We start from the raw sequence: 21,616 nt of genomic DNA on the forward strand, positions 1-21,616 counted from the left end.
TGCAGTCTCTGACCGTCTCCTGTAGTAGGTCTGCAGTCTCTGACCGTCTCCTGTAGTAGGTCTGCAGTCTCTGACCGTCTCCTGTAGTAGGTCTGCAGTCTCTGACCGTCTCCTGTAGTAGGTCTGCAGTCTCTGACCGTCTCCTGTAGTAGGTCTGCAGTCTCTGACCGTCTCCTGTAGTAGGTCTGCAGTCTCTGACCGTCTCCTGTAGTAGGTCTGCAGTCTCTGACCGTCTCCTGTTGTAGGTCTGCAGTCTCTGACCGTCTCCTGTAGTAGGTCTGCAGTCCCTGACCGTCTCCTCTAGTAGGTCTGCAGTCCCTGACCGTCTCCTCTAGTAGGTCTGCAGTCCCTGACCGTCTCCTCTAGTAGGTCTGCAGTCCCTGACCGTCTCCTCTAGTAGGTCTGCAGTCCCTGACCGTCTCCTCTAGTAGGTCTGCAGTCCCTGACCGTCTCCTCTAGTAGGTCTGCAGTCCCTGACCGTCTCCTCTAGTAGGTCTGCAGTCCCTGACCGTCTCCTGTAGTAGGTCTGCAGTCCCTGACCGTCTCCTGTAGTAGGTCTGCAGTCTCTGTGGACTCTTTTGTAAGGAGAGGACTGTGGTGACCCCCTTACATCAGTTTCCCTTTACACCAGAGTCCGCAGCCATCCCCCTTACATCAGTGTCCTCAGAGTTCTCCTTTACATCACAATCCACAGTGTTCCCTTTTATGTCAGGGTCTGCAGAGTTCCCCCCTTGCTCTGTGCTGGGTTATATTGTCCCGACCTTCATGTAAAAGGAGAAATATGTTTTTTGCCTTCTGTTACACCTTAAACACATTGTTAATCACACTAGCTACATTTGTATTACTTAAATACTTTTATTTGCACTGTTTGCACTTAAACAAGTCTTTATAACACTTTGTGAAGTGTCGGTAAAAACAAAAGTGGCTGTCAGTAAATTTATTTTTTGTCAGTAAAAATCATTGCTCCTGTTAGTAAATTTTGGGTGTCTTGTCAGTAAATTTAATTTGGGGGTTGGCAACACTGGCTGCCTTTGAACACTCGTCCCCTATACCCCGCCCTACTGTAACTGTCCCTCAGCTTTCAGCTCACTCTTGATTGACATCTATACGGCGCCACCCACACGAGGACTGGGTGCTGACGTGTTCGAGGTGTCTATCTCAGTGCCTGAAAGCCGTAACAACCCGAAGCTGTCGTGGCGGTAAGTGTAAGGAGAATAGGGTAAGGAAAGGAGGTTGCTAAGCGCGACGTTTACAGTAAAGTGCATCCGGCGCTTCCTAGATTGTACAAGGGTTCTCAGGCCGGAACTGGCAGAAGAATGTTCCGCTGGTGACGTGAGAGAGAGGTGAAGGCCCCCAGAAACTGTCAGGAACCCTGGAGACGGGCAGCAGGCTTGCTGAGGAGGATGGCAGCGTAGAGCCAACTGGAAGAAGGCAGTGGCGGCAGTTGTGTGCACTCAGCGCCCTTCTCCGCCCGGCTGGCAGCTGACTCTCCAGTGTGCGGGGAGAGGGAAGTGACAGCAATCCGGAAGTGATCAGTCCACAGCCCACCTAGGTAACCTCACCTGTCACATCTATGACACCTTCATGTCTGTAATGGGCCATCATCAGTGGCTGTGTGATCAGGAGGAAGCCCTGCTAATATAGGCACTTTCAGCATCTGTCTATTGAACAGCGAGCACTAAAGCTGCCAGCGCACAGGAGGATCATGGTGCACGGTGTCATCAATTGCATGACACTGTGACTGTGGAATGCTAATGATCACCTTGGGGGCATAAGTGTTGTAAGAGATCTGACAAGTGAAAGGGTTTTTTTCTGCTGTTCCCATCAGCACGCCTAATAAAGCAGAGTTTCTGGGTGCTGGGTTGAGACCTTTTTTTTCAGCATAGTATGACGGGATCACTCACCTGGTTGCCCTTCACAGAACGTCTTTTAAAAAAAAAGAAAACTAACCCTTTCCTCCGGATACTCCGGTTTCCTCCCACACTCCAAAGACATACTGGTAGGTTAATTGGCTCCTGTCTAAATTGGCCCTAGTATGTGTATGTATGAATGTGAGTTAGGGACCTTAGATTGAGGGTTAGGGACTGATGTGAATGTAGAATATATAAAGCACTGTGTAAATTGACAGCACTATATAAATACCTGTAATACTTAACTCATTAACCCTCCTATCCTTTACAGCCAAGGACGCTGCCATCTTAGCCTCTGTTTGATCTGCAGTTGCCATGATGCTGCATATGTGATCAGTTATGACACCAGCCATTTGATGGTGAGAGCACAAACAATTGTGACAGTTATCATCCACGGCATGCCTTGAATATAGATTGTTTTGGGAAACCATTAAATCCATGGGTTTAGTTCCAGCTTAAAGCGGAACTATACTCACCTTGGCTCCAGCAATGCGGCATCCCGGAGCTCCCCACCTGGCCGCAGACATCTTCAGATGGACGGCTTCAGGGTCTCCATTGCCACCCATTGTCATTGGCCGGTAGGGGATAATGTCAGTCCCATGCTTGCGCATGATTTAGAATTGGTTAATTTGTACAGTGAGCTGTGCGTACGAGGCTCACTGTACAAGGGCGAACAGGCAGGTTGGTAACTTTAATGAAGAAGAGACAAAGCATGTCTCTTCTGCATGAAAAATCCCACCTGTTCAACCCCCCCCCTTTTTTTTTTTTTGCCATAAAGTTCCACTTTAATAAATGCAAAGTGTGGTGGGAGAGGTGGTGATGTCACATATATTAGTATATTACTATCTTTATTTTACTGTATAGTAATTAGTATGATATTAGTAATAGTCGTGCTGATTTGAAAAAAGCCAGCCTTAGGTACACTTTACAGTTCATTTTGATTCTCACTATATATTGAGTTAAAGATGTTTTTTGTGCGTGTGTGTTTTGGATACAATAAGTTATCAAAATCTGTCAGTTTTTAGTGGACTTTTTTTTTTCAGCTGTATTCCATTGGGAGGAATCCCCCTCACTTCTTGTCCTGGGAACAAAACGGGAAGTGAGAAGAAATCTATCTCAACTTGAGGGTAAGCCCCATTTTAGACAGTTGTCACTGTGCCCCCTTTGGAAAGATTTGTTTCTATTCCTGTTTTGTGATAACTGTAAGATTTTTGATTTTTCAACATGTTCTGTCCCAGTGACAGTGGTTGTTAGATCAGATAGACAGAATGAAGCTCCCCATCAGGGACATAGACAGCAGTAAAATCTTCAGGTTCTAATCTTTTCTTTATCTTTATTTCTATATCCAAACTTTTTTTGAGATTTAGACAGGGTTAAAGGCTCACTGTTTTTGAAAAAAAAAAAATAATAAATGCACTTTTTTTTGCAGGAAAAAAAATGTTCATTTATCATTTTTTTCACGGGAGCCTGCTGAGCATTGCACCATTGATTAGTGGATTGTGGGTGCAATGTCAGGCTCCTGCAGACTTTAACTCAAGCTTTCTTGACCAGGCCTCTATACAGAATTTTTGTTTGAAGGCTGGGGGAAATGCCAATGAACTACCAGAGTGTTAATCAATGGCCCAAGGATTACAAGTCATTCTGTGAACGAATGATGTGGCTGAATGGGAGGAACCTCCGCCCATTGTCACAGAGGGGCTCGGGGTGAGCAGAGGTCACTGCATAGCAACATGTTACACCTTAAATATTGGGTGTAACATGTTACTAAAGGTGAACCTACAGTGGATATAAAAAGTCTACACACCCCTGTTAAAATGTCAGGTTTCTGTGATTTAAAGAAAATGAGACAAAGATAAATCATTTCAGAACTTTTTCCACCTTTAATGTGACCTATAAACTGTACAACTCAGTTGAACAACAAACTGAAATCTTTTAGGAAGGAGGGAAGTGCGGTTGCATAAGTGTGCACACCATTAAACTGATACTTTGTTGAAGCACCTTTTGATTTTATTCCAGCACTCAGTCTTTTTGGGTATGAGTCTATCAGCGTGGCACATCTTGAATTGGCAATATTTTCATTATCACTCCAAATGTGTCAGATTGCAAGGACATCGCCTGTGCACAGCCCTCTTCAGATCACTCCACAGATTTTCAATCGGATTCAGGTCTGGGCTCTGATTGGGCCATTCCAAAACTTTAATCATCTTCTGGTGAAGCCATTCCTTTGTTGATTTGGATGTATGCTTTGGGTCGTTGTCATGCTGAAAGATGAAGTTCCTCTTCATGTTTAGCTTTCTAGCAGAAGCCTGAAGGTTTTGTGCCAATATTGACTGGTATTTGGAACTGTACATAACTCCCTCTACCTTGACTAAGGCCCCAGTTCCTGCTGAAGAAAAACAGCCCCAAAGCATGATGCTGACACCACCATGCTTCACTGTGGGTATGGTGTTCTTTTGGTGATGTACAGTGTTGTTTTTGCACCAAACATATCTTCTGGAATTATGGCCAAAAAGTTCAACCTTGGTTTCATCAGACCATAACACATTTTCCCACATGCTTTTGGGAGACTTCAGATGTGTTTTTGCAAAATTTATCCAGGCTTGGATGTTTTTCTTCGTAAGAAAAGGCTTCCGTCTTGCCACTCTACCCCATAGCCCAGACATATGACGAATAGGGGAGATTGTTGTCACATGTACCACACAGCCTGTACTTGCCAGATATTCCTGCAGCTCCTTTAATGTTGCTGTAGGCCTTTTGGCAGCCTCCCAGACCAGTTTTATTCTCGTCTTGACGTCCAGTTCCTGGTAAAGTCACCGTTGTGCCATATTTTATCCACTTGATGATGACTGTCTTCACTGTGTTCCATGGTATATCTAATGCCTTGGAATTTCTTTTGTGCTCTTCTCCTGACTGATACCTTTTAGCAATGAGATCCCTCTGATGCTTTGGAAGCTCTCTGCGGACCATGGCTTTTGCTGTAGGATGTGACTAAGAAAATGACAAAATACCTACTAGAACACCTGAACTTTGGGGTTAATCAGAGGCACTTTAAATGATGGCAGGTGTGTACTTACACCTATTTAACATGATTTTGAATGTGATTGCTTAATTCTGAACACAGCTACATCCCCAGTTTTATAAGAGGGTGTGCACACTTGTGCAACCACATTAGTTTAGTTTTTCATGTTTACTCCCCCCCCCCCCCCCCCCCCCCAAAAAAAAAAAAATTTCAGTTTGTTTTTCAATTGAGTTGTACAGTTTATAGGTCACATTAAAGCATTAAAGGTGGAAAAAGTTCTGAAATGATTTATCTTTGTCTAATTTTTTTACATCACAGAAACCTGACATTTTAACAGGTGTGTGTGTAGACACTTTATATCCACTGTAACCTATAAGTTTTAAGTGCTGTCTTGCACGATTAGGAAGATTACTTTTTTTTTTTTTTTTAAATTTGTCCTGGTAACTGTTGTCACTGGAAATTTAATTTCTATGGTGCCTTCAGGACAGAACTGACTGGTAGCATAAAAAAGGCAGTTTGAACGCATGTTGATGGCTCCTGTCATCTTGGTCATACAGGGCAAAGGGACAGCATCTCTACAAAAGACCTTCTGACCCCCTTATATAGAGGTGAGTACCTTACCAGTGCCCCCTCACTGCTCCTTTTTTGTGTCAAAGCCTGGCACTTCTGGTTGTGGAGGAGCATGTGTCCTCCTAACCTATGACCATGCCAGCCACTTGGTACAAGCACTGTCATATGACAGGAGGAGCGATGTCACTGCTCCCCCTTTGGCTGCCAACACATCTCATTCTAGTGCAGCCTGCAACCAAGGAAAGGAGCGGATAATTTAAGGGGTTTGGCCCTTTGCAGAGACGCTGTAATTTTGCCTTGCATAGACAAGGTGACAATGTTTCTTTAAAATATTTTGCACTAAAATAAACAACTCAAGTGTATTTCCTCACTGGCCTATTTAAGATTAAATCTAATTTTAATGCTGTTCTTTGAAGATGTAACTTCCTGCATTTTTTTAATGGTTTCACCCCTCAAAAACAGAATTTCCCAGCCTATGTAGTTAGTGCTACAAATATTTATTGTTATGAAATCGTTGCATTAATCTCTTATCATTCATGCATTGTAAGATTGTTATAGTGATCTATGTGCTTGTGTTTATTGCGTTGACTGAAAAAGCATCCCATATATAAAATTAATTTCAGATCATAAGCCAGGAGCAAACATTTTTTTTTTCTTTTGCAGACATGGCTTTTCTTCATTCAGTTGCCCTCCTCTGCATGTGGTTTGTAGTTCCACCACTCATTGCAGCGGATAATCGATACAAGCAAGGTGATCCAGTAATGTTGTATGTAAACAAGGTGGGACCATACCACAACCCACAGGAAACGTATCACTTCTACCAACTGCCAGTGTGTGCCCCCTCCCAAATCCGCCACAAGAGCCTAACCTTGGGAGAAGTTCTGGATGGAGACCGAATGGCAGAATCTATGTACAAGATTTCTTTTCGTGTTAATGTTGAGAGGGAACCTCTATGTGAGCTCAAACTCGCTGTCAGTCAGGTAAAAAACCTCTTCTCTACTACATAAGCATGTGGCACCATTCACCAGGGCATAATTTCAAGGTGATTTTATGGAACTAGGTTGTTTTTTTGTTTTTTAACTTTAGACTTGAATTGTCATACAATTTTGTGGAAGGTCTTGTAGTTTGTTAATCCCAGCAGTCATTAATGATTTGTTTAAAGCAAATATGTTCATAAATCTATGATTACATGGCATGCATGCTAGATTCCAAGTCTTCTACCTTCAATACTGTAGAAGAAATGGGTCCTTTCATTAGTGATCTACGTCCCTGTGGTATGATGTGGACATTCTGAATGACTGTCCAGTGGTGGGGTCCTTTCAAGCTCCAGAAAATTGCACAGCATGACAATGTCAAAGAGATGACTGGTTAACCCTAGCACAGACTGTTAGACTGAAACAGTGGTCCTCTTTTGAGGTGTGGCACTGAGACAAACTGATGGGAAATGCAACACTTTGCATTATGACAGTGTCGTAAATCTAGTTTCTGAGAGAAATTAGCCCAATAAAACTGCCGGAGATATTAACCCTTCCCTATCTAAAACAAACAAAAAAGCTTTAGCTATGCAGTCTAACCCAGCCTTTCTCAGCTGGGGTGCTGCAGCATTCTGGTTGAGGAAGGCTGTCAGATCTGACTGAATTCTTTCTCTTTCGAAAGTACATCAGCACAACAAGACCTCGGTCGGGACAGTGCAGTGAAGAGCAGTAGAAGGGGAAGATGGCTTCTTCAGTCCGGAGCTCTCCATTTTCTCCTACAGGGTAGTACCAGGTCTGAGTGAAAGGCTGTGCGTAGGGCCAGTACAGGGAGGGGGAGCAGAAGGCTATGTGCCCCAGCCTACTAAGTACCCCGTGTTTCAACTCTTCAAGTGGTTGTTGATGCAGAGCTGCAGCCTGCCATATATCTCTTGTCATTAGCCTGGCCAAACTTGTTGCACTTGGCCAGCACCACCCACAGCCTTGTGGACTGTAAGGGAAGAACAGTTTTGCCCTGGGGCTTTGGTAAGAGAAAAGCAGTGCACAAGAGGGTACCAGAGGGGAGAGTGGGGGTTGGCTTTAGCGGAGAGAGTGGGGTACAAAGGTGTGCCAACGGGGATTTGACGTGTGGAGGTGAGAAGAAAGGATGGTTTGGGGGCACAAAGGTGAGCAGAAAGAGGGGTTTGGGGGTACAGAGGTGAGCAGAGTGGGGGGTTTTGGGGTACAGAGTTGAGCAAAGAGGGGGGTTTTGGGGTACAGAGGTGAGCAGAGATGGGGGTTTTGGGGTACAGAGGTGAGCAAAGGTGGGGGGGTTGGGCTACGGAGGTGAACATAAGGGAGTTTGGGGTACAGAGGTGAGCAGAGGGGGAGGTTGGGGTATGGAGGTGAGCCGAGAGGGGGTTTGGGGTATGGAGGTGAGCCGACGCAGGGTGTGGGGGGTACAGAGGTGAACCAACAGGGTTTGGGGTACAGAAGTTAGCAGAGAGGGGCGTTTGGGTGCCAGTGCGTGGGGGTACCATTAGGAATTAATGATGCCCCTGTGCTTCTGCTGAAAAGCAGCAAATTTATCTGCATGTGGGGAGCATGTGCAATTTTGCCTGCGTTCCCTCAACACAAAGTAATGTGAGGCAGGCCGTAAACTGAGATGCCTTGAGACTGAAAATTATTTTCAAGGGTGCCCCGACTGGGAAAAGGTTGAGAAACTGCTCTAAACCATCTATAGCTGTAATTGTGGTTAGCAAGGTTTTTTCTGTGTTGGATCATAATATTCATTAATCAAAAATCTGGCTAATCATTTCCTTTGACATTTGAATCTGTTACTTATTACTTTGGCCACAGTTTAAGTATCATATTCTCTATTAATGTGAGTTTGCTGCCTCTAGACACCATTTTGTAATGTAATTTGGAGGTCTGTGAATTTGAATCTGTAAATATGGTCAGTTCCATTGTTCTTTAAATAACCTAATTTTGTTTTGTTTCCATGGTCTACACTGTTTGATACACAGCCAAGAGCACAGCTGAAGTGCTAATAATGTACTTGAAAGGAAGGTTTAATCACTGTTGTTGAATTAAAGTTGGTGTAATTACCTATTCATATTTTAATTATTTCTGGATTGATAGCTGGATTTTTTTATGTACAGTATTTTATGGTCTGTCTATGTATGGGGCAACGTTTTTGATTTGCTTGGTATAAAGGCAGTTTGGTGTTGATGTTCTACAGAGAATATGACCTTCTGAAGTATTAGGATAAAACTAAAAAATAGTGAACTTCTCCGCATGCATGGGCGGCTGGAGCGGATGCAGCCCTGACCGCTCCGCACATTCCCGGCACCCTAGGGGGAATAATAAGCTGATCCTGACCCCAATCCTCTCTGCCATTCACCTGCTTACCTTGTGGAGGAGGTGGGGACCTCTGATGCCCACCCGACCGGCTGTGAAATCCGCAGGCGGCTCCCGCACTACCACGATGAGGAAGGGAGGGGGCAGCTAGATGGCGGCTGGCACCAGCTCCCGAAGCTCTTCAGCAGTAGAGGGGACGCAGCCTCCTCAACAGCGGGACCAACTCCTCCAGTCCTGGGACACACAGTGACAGCTCCCCTGGCTCCCTCTAGCCCTGCCAGGTCCACTCCTCAGGCTGCGGCCCTGTCACCAGGCCACGACTCCCAGGCTTCTTCCCTACTAGACAGGGAAATGGCTGACATATTTACCAGCCAAATTAGTGGTCATGATTCAGCTCCTGACGGTCCTGTGGACTCTTCTGCTTATCCATCTGTGCCTCTGCACTACTCAGGGGACTCCGTTCTTATTGCTTGTTTTGCTGATTTACTTCAGAGAGAATTGGAAAAAGCTACCACTAAACTGGCCTCTGATCTAAAGCAGGATTTCAGGGAGATCAGAAATCACTTGGAGAACATTGAATCTAACATTGATGATACAGTTCACAGAATGTCTCAGAATTCTATCAGGATTGCTGACCTACAAGACCACCTGGAAGAAGCTTATTTGAAAATAGATAATCTTGAGAACTGTGCCCGTCGGTACAATTTCTGGATTGGAGGCCTGCAGGAAACGGTCAAAGATATTGCCTTAGTTGCCCATTCCCTTATACTAACAGCAGTGCCGGGTGCCGACGAAATCCCCACAGCAATAGATCGTATCCATAGAGCTCTGGTCCTCTTAAAACTGGATGGGCCCCCTTGGGAAATTATCATTAATCCTAATTTTTTCAGAATTAAGGAGGCAGTGATGCAATACGCCAGGGAACATCCAGATTTCGATGGGTAAAAGATTCAAGTCTTTACAGATATTTTGCAAGCTACTATACAAATACGGAGGGCATTCAAGCCGTTGCTTTCACCTTTAATTCAAAGGTTCACCTTTAATTCAAAGGGACATTTGTTATCGATGGAACTATCCGTTTCGCTTACAGTTTAATTACAATGGCAAATCCTATGCCTTTTCCACATTCTCTGGAGAGAAACTTTTGTTGAACTTGGGCTTTATTTCCCTTAGCCCCTCCCCACAGAACCAATCCAAAGCTGACGTCCCTCCTCCCCCACGTTCGCCTCTGTGGTCCCCCTCTCCCAGGAAGAAGAAACATGCTGGCGGAGACTTTTCCATTCCTTGACCTTGTGTCTGTGATATTTGGTGTTCTACTGTTTTATGCTGCATATTGTTGTTTTGCCACTTGACCTGACAGTAGCCATTTTCTGGGCTCAGCGTTTTTTGTCTCTTTCTTTTCCTTCCTTGTTTTCCTCACTTTTTTTTTTATTTGAGGATCACCTCCTGGAATTTGTCTTTGGTCCTGGATCCCATACGGGTGGATGTGTGGGTCTCCCGATCACTGCTTCTAATTATATCAGTGTCCACCTTAAGACCTAATAGTAGCGTTGTTCGCTTACTCTCCCATAATGTGCAAGGTTTGGGATCCCCCTCTAAACGTCTCAAGGTTTTTTCTACCTCCTGGGTGCCCGAGTTTACCCTCTCCAGCACTGAAACTGCAGATGCCACCTACTGAAATCTTTAGATATAATCAAATCGCCTCTTTAATCCAGTCAAAAATGATTTTACTTGATGGACCACCCATTCTTACCAATTTAGAACTTTCCTGTCAGAATTCAAATCTCTCTAGAGGCTGTATTTCTATGGTGTATGTCCTTCTTTCTGATCCAAGCTGTAAACTTCCCTATATGGATCAATGGGAACGGGACCTGAATGTTAGTTATGATTTATCTGATTGGCAAGACATAACCCTGGCATTATATAAAGTTTCCATCAATACCGCCTTAATTGAAGCAAACTATAAAACTCTATTGTGATGGCACCTGGTCCCAACCTGGAAGGCGAGGATGCATCCTTCTGCCTCACCAATGTGCTTTCGGCTTTGCGGCCAGATGGGTCCTATGTTCCACATTTGGTGGCGATGTCCGATAGCAACTAGATTTTAGATCCGCATGTTTAACTTTATCTACATGGTGACGGGGGTGAATGTTTGTTGGGCCCCGGAGAAGGCTCTTCCATAAGTTTCCACTTATAATAACAAAAAAAGCCCTTAAATTGCTTACTTATTTGCTGTTAGCAGCGAGAATCACTATTGCTAAATATTGGAAGAGATCAATTATTCCGCTTGACTATGTTGAGCACAAATTAAATTGGATCATGATTAATGACAGTCTCACCTGTGTTCTATACAATAATACTAACAACTTTGATAAAAAGTGGGACCCATGGATTCAATACATTTCCTTGCCTTGATACTTCCCGATTTGACCCTCCTTTTTCTTCTCTTGTTCTTGTTCCTCTCTTTTTCTCACTTTTTACTGCCTCTTTTGTCTGTTTTCTGGTGTTAGTTGAGCTTATTTTTTATTTGTTCTACAATATGTCATGTTTTCTACAATGCTTCTTCTGTGCGATCCACGTGTTTCTACTACTGCTTCCCCTGTACACGGTGGATTTATTGCTGGGAACTTTCTACTTGATCTACCCAGTTATTATTGCACAGATTTTCTGGTTTCCGAAGGTATGTCTGTTGTTTGTTCAACTAGGTGTTCTTTGGTATTGTTCTTTTATAACATGACATTTGTCTTTTGTAGTATTTGCAACTTGACATATTTCAATAAAAACTATTGGAAAATAAAAGCAGGGGATGCAATGGCAATTTGAATCTCCTCTTCTGTGTATAAAATGCTATTTTCGCAGGATTGAGTTGGGTAAATTCACTATTGGCAAGATTACACTAATTTTCTTCTGAGGGGAGGTTAGATTCAGGTCTCCATATAAGTCATCAATGAACCTAGGTTAAATCTGCAATGGGGGGAAAATAGGAACTAACTGGTAAGTGTCAAGGTCCTACCTTTTCCCTGTGGTTATGTTACTTCATGTGCTGGTGTCCATCTTGGATTCTGCTGTGCATGATGGGAGCCCTTTTATGCCTTCAGGTTTCTGTGGTCCATCCTCCAGAGGGGTGTGGCTGATGACATATAAGCCTGTGGCCCGCACATGCTCTTTGCACTTGTGTCTTGTGTCTTTGTGTCGCTGTTACTCTGTTCTGACTCTCGTGGCTCTCCTGGTATCTGATTCGGCTTGTCTTGACTATTCTTTGTATTCTCCTTTGATCTGACCCTCTGTTGCTGAACCCGGCTCGTGACCTGTGATTCTCGTCTGCTGTCCTGTACTGTTCTGTCCTGTTGTTGTTGACCCCGGCTTGTCTGACTACTCTTTTGTCTCTTCCACCAGCTACACGCCATTGGCGGCGGCCATTACCGCAGCTGAGGTGTCTCGGGGGCCGCGACCTGGTTCCTGGCTGCGTCAAGTCCATCCCCACCATCAGGGGCCCTGGTGAAGGGCAGCCTGGGACTTAGACTCCGCGCCCTGAGGGACTTCGGTCTGTGGGTGGTGGTTGTCGTCAGACAGTGCGTTACATTGTTAGGCCTGCCTGTCCGTTCCTCAGCTCCTGCCCTGACATTACACAAGTGCCATGAACCCTGACGGTGCAGGCACGCCTTCGCTCCCAATGCTAGTCGCCAGACTCGATCAACAGGATCACCTGTTGGATCAGTTCGCTCAGGCGTTGCAAACTCTGCTTGCACGCACCGCGCACCTTACTCCTGGTGTTATTAGGCCGGTTGTCGCTCCGGTGGTCGCTTCCGCTGCTGTTCCGCTTGCTGTGCCTACCGCCGCGGCTGATGCGGCACCCGCGGTGTCCAGAGGTATGACCGGTTCAGCCCCTCTTCCACAGCGCTTTGGGGGTGAGCCGAGTCAGTGTCGTGGGTTCCTCAACCAGGTGGGTATTTATTTTGAATTAATACCCCACGCCTTTCCGTCTGAGAGGTCAAAGGTGGGGTTCCTCATCTCACTACTCTCAGACAAGGCCTTGGCCTGGGCAAATCCCTTATGGGAGAGGAACGACCCGGTGATTCAAGATTTTTCTGGTTTTGTCGATGCCTTCCGTAGGGTATTCGACGTACCGGCTCGTTCCGCCTCGGCGGCCAAGCTGCTCATGACCATGCATCAGGGTTCACGGACCGTGGCCGAGTACGCTATAGAGTTTCGTACCCTGGCGGCAGAGGTCGGTTGGAACAATGAGGCTCTGGTGGCTGCGTTTTCTCAGGGTCTTTCTGACACATTGAAGGACGAGATTGCAGCTAAGGACCTGCCTGTGGTGTTGGAGGAGCTCATCTCTTTCCTGATCCTGATTGACACCAGGCTCAGGGAGAGGCCTTCACTCAAGGAACGCCTGCGGAGGCCTTCCAATCGACTGGCACCTGCGTTTTCTGTCCCACCCGTTCCTCCCTCTCCTCCCACGCCTCCTGGGGATAGCTTGTCTGGTGGGGAACCTATGCAGCTGGGGTTTGCTCGCCTTTCCGAGGGGGAGCGGGCCGCTCGGCGTCGGGAGGGTCGCTGCCTGTACTGTGGCCTCGGTGGGCACTTTCGGCAGTCTTGTCCGGTCCGTCCGGGAAACGCTCGCACCTGAGATCATGTCGGGGACAGATCTTGGGTGGAGTTTCCTCGTCCCCGGCGTTCCGCAAGGATAAGCCACTGATCACCGTGGTCCTTTCTTGGACAGGGGGCTCGGTGACGGCCCAGGCGTTGGTAGACTCTGGGGCCGGTGGGTTGTTCTTGGACAGCTCGTTTGCTGCGCAGCACTCCATTCCCCTGCAGGCTCGTGCTGCCCCATTGGTTCTCGAAGCAATAGATGGCAGGCCCCTGCAGCCGCCGCAGGTTACCCACGAGACCCTGCCAATAGAGGTAGCCATTGGGGCTGTTCACAGGGAGTTGGCCTGTTTTCAGGTGATTTCTTCCCCACACTATTCGGTGGTTTTGGGGTATCCCTGGCTCCAGAGGCACAATCCAACCTTCAATTGGCAAACAGCCGAGATTCTCTCATGGTCTCCACAGTGTGGGGCCGGGTGCATCCGGGGGCCGGTTAAGGTATTGTGTGCCTCCTCGGACTCTGCGTTGCCCACCGACTATGGGGAATACCGGGACGTGTTCGATAAGATACGCGCTGGTACCTTACCACCGCATCGTCCTTACGACTGCGCCATATCCCTGCAACCCGGGGCCACTCCTCCACGTGGCAGGGTGTACCCTCTCTCGGTTGCGGAGAATAAGGCCATGGAGGAGTACGTGGTGGATGCGCTTTCCCGGGGGCACATTCGTAAGTCTACTTCCCCAGCAGGAGCGGGGTTTTTTTTCGTAAAGAAGAAAGGTGGGGAATTGAGGCCCTGCATCGATTATAGGGGTCTCAATCGGATTACCATTAAAAATGCATATCCAATTCCTTTGATTTCTGAGTTATTCGACCGCCTTAAGGGAGCAACGTTCTTTACCAAACTCGACCTTAGGGCGGCGTACAACCTCGTACGGATCAGACAGGGGGATGAGTGGAAGACCGCGTTTAACACCAGAACTGGGCACTACGAATACCTGGTGATGCCCTTCGGATTGTGTAACGCGCCCGCGGTCTTTCAGGAATTCATAAACGATGTCCTTCGTGATTTGTTGCAGCAATGCGTAGTGGTTTACCTGGATGACATCTTGGTTTACTCTACCTCCATGGAGTCCCATGTCCAGGATGTTAAGCAGGTGCTGCAACGATTGCGTGAGAACGGACTCTTTTGTAAACTCGAGAAGTGCGAGTTCCATCGATCCCAGGTTGCCTTTTTGGGCTACATAATTTCCGCGGAGGGATTTTCCATGGACCCTCAGAAGGTTGCGGCAGTTCTGCAGTGGCCTCGTCCCAATGGTCTTCGGCCCATTCAGCGCTTTCTGGGTTTTGCCAACTACTATCGGAAGTTCATCAGGAACTTCTCCACATTGGCAAAGCCTCTCTCTGACCTAACCAAGAAGGGGAGTAACCCTCACGAGTGGCCATCCGAGGCCATCAGAGCTTTCGAGGCTCTGAAAGCTGCCTTTGCTTCGGCTCCGATTCTTTCGCATCCAAATCCTGGGTTGCCCTTCGTCCTCGAAGTTGATGCTTCCGAGACGGGAGTAGGGGCTCTCCTGTCTCAGCGTCGGTCACCCGATGGACCCCTACTTCCCTGCGGGTTCTACTCCAGGAAGCTTTCCTCGGCTGAGTGCAACTACCAGATTGGAGATCGGGAGTTGTTGGTCATCATTCTGGCTCTCAAGGAATGGAGGCACCTGCTCGAGGGTTCCGCGGTTCCGGTCCTCATTCTTACCGATCACAAGAACCTGACTTATCTTTCGGAGGCCAAGAGATTGACACCCCGCCAGGCCAGATGGGCTCTGTTCTTGTCACGCTTCAACTATGTGGTTTCATATTTGCCTGGTTCCAAGAATGTCAGGGCTGATGCGTTATCACGGCAATACTCTGAGTTGTCCAGGGAGGACTCTGAGCCAATCTCACTTATACCTCCAGATCAGATCCTGGCTGCCATTCGCACCAGTCTGACCTCTCCCCTTGGGGAGCAGATTTTGGCGGCTCAAACTGATGCTCCTCCCGGGAGGCCGGAGGGTAGATGTTTCGTACCCGAGGGATTGCGCACCCGCCTGCTGCGTACCTACCATAACGCCAAAACTGCCGGGCATCCAGGGAAGAACCAGCTGTGTTGGGTCGTCTCTCGCTTATTCTGGTGGCCAACCCTCCGTGCCGACATTGCCTCTTATGTAGCGGCATGTTCGATCTGTGCCCAGAATAAGTCTCCACGGCATCTCCCTTTGGGTCTTCTGCAACCCATTCCCAATGGGGAGCGTCCTTGGTCACATCTAGGGATGGACTTTATTGTAGACCTCCCGGTGTCTCGGGGTCATACGGTCATCCTCATGATCGTCGATCGGTTTTCCAAGATGTGCCATTGCATTCCACTCAGGAAATTACCCACAGCGCAGGAACTGGCCACGGTCTTTTCCAGGGAGATTTTTCGCCTGCATGGGTTACCTAAGGTGATTGTCTCAGACCGCGGGAGTCAGTTCGTGTCCAGATTCTGGCGTGCCTTCTGCTCCCAGTTGGGTATTAGTCTCTCCTTTTCATCAGCCTACCACCCGCAGTCCAATGGGGCTGCGGAGCGTTCCAATCAGGCCTTAGAACAATTCCTTCGGTGTTATATTTCAGACCATCAGGATGATTGGGCCGATCTCCTGCCGTGGGCAGAGTTTGCCAGGAACTCGGCGGTCAACTCCTCCACCGGGATGTCTCCCTTCATGGCCAACTATGGGTTTCAACCCGCGGTATTACCTGAGAGGTTCTCACCACAGGACATTCCGGCTGTGGAGAACCATCTTGCTGCCCTGCGTTCTTCTTGGGGGCAGATCCAGAGGGCCTTGAGGGACTCAGCTCAGCGCCAGAAGTTCCAGGCTGATCGCAGACGGTTGCCTGCTCCTTCATACCAGGTCGGCGATCGGGTGTGGTTGTCTACTCGCAACCTCAATCTTCGGGTGCCCACACCCAAACTGGCTCCCCGTTTTGTCGGTCCTTTCCGCATTCTCCGCAAAGTGAATCCGGTGGCCTATGCACTTGCCCTTCCGCCTGGGATGCGGATCTCCAATATCTTTCATGTTTCCCTGTTGAAACCTCTGATCTGCAATCGCTTCACTACCTCTCTTCCTCGGCCCCGTCCTGTCCGGGTTGACGGTCATGAGGAGAGCCGGATCCTGGACTCTCGATTGGTGCGCGGTCAATTACAGTTCCTGGTTCATTGGCGTGGTTATGGTCCCGAGGAGCGTTCCTGGGTTCCTTCCGCGGATGTCCATGCTCCTGCCCTCCTCCGCGCTTTTCATACCCGCTTTCCTCAGAAACCTTTTGTTGAGCCGCGGAGGGGGAGGGGCCCTTGAGGGGGAGGTACTGTCAAGGTCCTACCTTTTCCCTGTGGTTATGTTACTTCATGTGCTGGTGTCCATCTTGGATTCTGCTGTGCATGATGGGAGCCCTTTTATGCCTTCAGGTTTCTGTGGTCCATCCTCCAGAGGGGTGTGGCTGATGACATATAAGCCTGTGGCCCGCACATGCTCTTTGCACTTGTGTCTTGTGTCTTTGTGTCGCTGTTACTCTGTTCTGACTCTCGTGGCTCTCCTGGTATCTGATTCGGCTTGTCTTGACTATTCTTTGTATTCTCCTTTGATCTGACCCTCTGTTGCTGAACCCGGCTCGTGACCTGTGATTCTCGTCTGCTGTCCTGTACTGTTCTGTCCTGTTGTTGTTGACCCCGGCTTGTCTGACTACTCTTTTGTCTCTTCCACCAGCTACACGCCATTGGCGGCGGCCATTACCGCAGCTGAGGTGTCTCGGGGGCCGCGACCTGGTTCCTGGCTGCGTCAAGTCCATCCCCACCATCAGGGGCCCTGGTGAAGGGCAGCCTGGGACTTAGACTCCGCGCCCTGAGGGACTTCGGTCTGTGGGTGGTGGTTGTCGTCAGACAGTGCGTTACATTGTTAGGCCTGCCTGTCCGTTCCTCAGCTCCTGCCCTGACAGTAAGTTAACCTTCAGAATGGTTTGGGTTGATTCTGTAGCCAAGTGGGCCAAAAAATAAGTTAACTACCATAATCTGAGTCATAGCTTGACAGGAAATTAAATGGGAAAGGGAAGTGGTCTGTAATGCATAGTGCATACATTCCTTGATTATAGGTTTCAGCAAATTCCAGGCAACAATCCATCCTACCCCTCATATTAAATTAGCTATAAGGTTTGCAATGCTGCCAGGGGAGTGGGGTTTACACGTGTATCTAAACCCAAAAACAAATATTTCATATTTTTTTTAGCTTATCATTCCTTAGGTGTGGTGACTGTATTGGTGTCCTTTTTCCTCCCTGGGTTTTTACCTAGTGATCCTGCAAGTAACACACTTCCTGTCCTGGGGTGACTATGCTCACTTAAATACAATAAATCACCTGCGCTTACATATATAAAGACAATGAGTGTAAAATCAATATGGGTAAAATAACAATGCTGCTGTTCAAAAGTGAAAAAACGCTATAACATAAAATAATCGATAACAGCACAAAAAATATGTAAATAATTGATATAAAGAGAGTCCGCAATCCAAAATAATCTATGGTTAAGTGCTCCAATAGAAGAAATCTGTGCCAAAAGAAGTATGTCCAGAAAAATATATATATCGCGTTCCTCAAAAACCACAGGGTAATTACACCACGTAGTGCTCAGTGAGCTTTCCATTGTGTATTCCACACTCACCAGATATGATGGACTTTTGGGGCTTAAGAGTAAAAAACGCTTATTACTGGTGAGATGTGCTCACAGAGATATCCAGGGTTCAATGGAGTATAGGTGCAATTCATCAATGTATTCCAAAATTCATCATGCGGGCAGCAGCAGAAAAGACATGAATAGTGTAATATTGTTGAACTTCTTTATTCAAATAAAAGAGCAACACACATTTCACTTACATTAACTAAGCAATATATGAGCCTTGAGATAGTATGTAATCCATAGCCTTCAACCTCAATACAGCACTAGTCAAAATGTTTCCAGAGTGCTGCTATTCGCGTGCGCTCCACTAACCAGACGTGACGTCACGCAGCCTTGCTGGAACCAGAAATGACGTCAGCGCGTTTTACCCCTCACTATATCTATGGAGGAGCAGCGTTGTCCTCTTGGACTGCTCTCTTGATTTGGTATACAAACAGCCCTCTTTTATCCTCATTTGCTTTACATTGTATGGAGATGTTCTGTAGTTGTGTGATAGCTGGGAAAGCAGATACTATTGTTTGAGTTATCAGTTCTTTACACAGGAAGCTACAAAGACTCCGGAATTCTGGCAAAATCAACAGGCGCTTGTTTTTTTGGGGTTTTTTTGTGCTTGCAAAAAATGTTGATAGCCTGAATAAGGAAAACTGATGTGTCCATCACATTTAAACACTGTAAGTTGAACTAAATTATGTTTTTGGGTTTAGATATCCTTTACATTTATCAAGATCACAATCCATAAATGAATTGGTAACTGAAAGGTAACTTGTTTGTTGGGTTGTTACATGGCAACTAGTTTTGCTTGTTTGGAGAATTGCTTAGAAGCTGCTTGAGAATGTTAACAAGAAGTTTGGCATATAATTCCACACTAATATATCAGCCACTGTCATCCAGTTTAAAGTGGAACTGTACTCGGCTTAGTTCCATCAGTGCTGGAATTCCCCGCCATCTGCTGACTTCTTCAACTGCTTTCAATGGCTTGTCAGATATGACGTAATTCTGTGCATGCCTGGGAGTTCAATCAGCTTTGCATTGCCAAATCTCTACATTGAGCTTTGTGTGCTTTAATTTGATGAATTCCCTTAAATCCTATGGAACTCTTCACACTGCAGGTATGCTGCGCTTCACTTTGTAAGTCAATGGGAAGGCTTCAAAAGCGCATCAAAAACTGATCAGTGTGAAGGAGCCCTTCAATATAGCTTAGTGGTTGTAGCTGTGTTAGTGCACTTGTAACTAAAACAATTGAGTACTGTCTGTGATACTTTTTTTTTTTTTGCACTAACATCCAAAATTTTCAGGACAAGCTTTCAAGGTCCAAGCAGTACTAATACACGACGTGTTAGCAAAATATAAAGTAAAGCTGGGTATACATGGGTGAACAATTGACTGGTTTGGCAGGAACCAGAAGACTTTCAATCTGTGTGTACTGCAGTCTGTTCAACAGAATCTCATCTAGCGACTGGTGTCTGAACGGTAATACTGGAAAACTAGCATTCGATGTGTGCTTGCAGCCAGTTAACCTACCATCATGTCTTTGGAGTGCGGGAGGAAACCTACACAGGCACAGGGAGAACATGCAAACTCTGTGCAGAAAGTGCCGTGGTTGGAAATCGAACTGACGACCCTAGTGCTGCTAGGTGGCAGTGCTAACCATTTAGCCATTGTATTGCCCCATGATTTCTGTATTTCTTCCAGAGCTGTGCAGTAATCCAGTGTGACGCTTTGCCTCCGCACAAGAGTTTCCTGTAAAGACTGGTCACTACTGTTCTCTTTCCCAATGCAAAGTGACTGGTCTTTTCTCTGCCCCCTTTTGTAGTCTGATGGCAGCCTGTATCAGGTAGAGGTTGTTGGCTCCCTTCCACAGCTCTGGTCTCTGCATAGGCTATTTACAGCACAGTGATGCTTCTACTACTTTTAAGGTAAATCTGGGTTTGCAAAGGCATTTAGTGCACACAAACTGGATTCATATCCTTTGATGTTATTGAGGAATATATTTAAAGTGGTTGTAAACTCAAATATAAAAAAATGCAGTTTTTGCCATAAATGAATACATTTGAATGTAAACATACATACTTAGCCTTAGCTTGTCTCAGCCCTCCAAAAACTGCTTTTCTGTGGGTGTGGCTTAGGACCAGAGAATAGTAGGCGGAGATGTGATGTCACACAATCTCTCAATTATACACCCTCCAGCCTCTGCTCAAGAACGTTCATAGCTAGTTGACATCTCTAAGCCTGCGAGTATGTCTCTTGAGTGCATTCAGGGGAATACACAGGTGGCAGTGACTATGTCCGCTCTGCTTACAGCACAGGATCTGTGCTAATCAGGAGAAAGCTGGTAGGAAGGGATTTATGTTAAAAATCCTAGGAATCCTGCAGCCTAAAGTGGAAATGTGGACCAGGAAACATTCTCATGTAAAACTCTGTAAACAGAAATTCATAAGCTAGGTGCTGTGAATAGAGTAGCACAATAATCATTTGTGAGCAGACTTGCCTAGATAACTACAGCATTACCGAAGTGATGCCGATCTATGTCATATATCACTGGTGCTGAGTTCTCGATCTTGTGAAGGCAGAGACCAGCAGGGACACCCGCTCCCCCTATCCCTTTGCAGTGTATTACATAGAGGCTCATGCTGGTCTCGTCTTCTGCACAGCCTGTTACTTCACAGAAGGGGAGTGGCGACACCATTTTTCTGCTTGTGTTGGATTTATTCTGTTCAGAAGAGCAGGGGGGATTTCTGGAGAAGGGGATTGCTTCAAGATACCAAACTAAGCTCAAATGCTTAGTAAATGTAGAATCTATTGAACTATAGGATTAGACTGATTTGTGTTTTTTAGGTTTACAACCACTTTAGAAAAAAGGTTTTCGTGCTTGAGTTCAGCTTTAAAGCTGAAGTTCAAGTATGCATATTTTTGCATAGTTGCATTGGTCCAGCTTGGACAAATGTAAGTATGCTTGTGTCATACTTGGAAGACCCTGTGGAAGTTGGAAATAACTGTAGTAGGCATTGTTACAACTGTGATAACTATTCGCTTCAAAAAAGGATCCTGTGCGAGTTTGAATCGGTCTGATTTCAATTTGCAGATGTGTTGACATGGAATGAGAGAGAGAGGAGCCAAAATTGCACCTCCACTGAAATCGCACCTGCAGTAGCATTTACACAGAAACGTGTGCTGAAATCACAATGCAAAACGGAACGATTTCAGCACGCATATGTGTGAACCTAGCTCCTTTGGACATACTTCTCATGTGGGTCACAGGAGTGCACTTACATTTACTGTTCTATAACCCAGAATCAGTCTGATAGCCTGAGCCAGCCACTCCTTCCCCCTTCCTAGCACTACGCTCCAGTGAGCACTGGAAGGGCACAGCACAGAGCAGTGATTGATACTCACCACTCTTTGCTCAGATGCTCAGAGTGAATTCAAGCACTGAGCGATCAGTGGTCACATGATCGCTCAGTTCTTGGGCAATGAGGCG

The 21,616-nt window shown here is 46.5% G+C and overlaps 1 protein-coding gene across 7 annotated transcripts in view; it reads left to right on the top strand.

Moving 5' to 3' along the window:
- The first annotated feature begins 1,137 nt into the window (after positions 1–1,137).
- TM9SF1 (transmembrane 9 superfamily member 1) overlaps positions 1,138–21,616 on the top strand; it is a 32,009-nt gene continuing 11,530 nt past the window's right edge. Inside the window, exons 1-4 of one of the 7 annotated variants that reach the window (XM_089677169.1) lie at positions 1,140–1,199; positions 2,182–2,269; positions 2,954–3,037; positions 6,163–6,479. In XM_089677169.1, the coding sequence (XP_089533295.1) occupies positions 6,165–6,479 (315 nt within the window). In that variant the 5' untranslated portion in view covers positions 1,140–1,199; positions 2,182–2,269; positions 2,954–3,037; positions 6,163–6,164. Of the gene's footprint in view, positions 1,200–1,251; positions 1,553–2,181; positions 2,270–2,953; positions 3,038–6,162; positions 6,480–21,616 lie in introns of those variants that run through there. The other 6 variants (XM_089677168.1, XM_089677174.1, XM_089677172.1 and 3 more) reach the window with 6 other exon arrangements.

Source organism: Staurois parvus, unplaced genomic scaffold, assembly GCF_062004578.1.
Source record: "Staurois parvus isolate SC_StPar_1 unplaced genomic scaffold, SC_StPar_1.0 ptg000178l, whole genome shotgun sequence".
Taxonomy (NCBI): Eukaryota; Metazoa; Chordata; class Amphibia; order Anura; family Ranidae; genus Staurois; species Staurois parvus.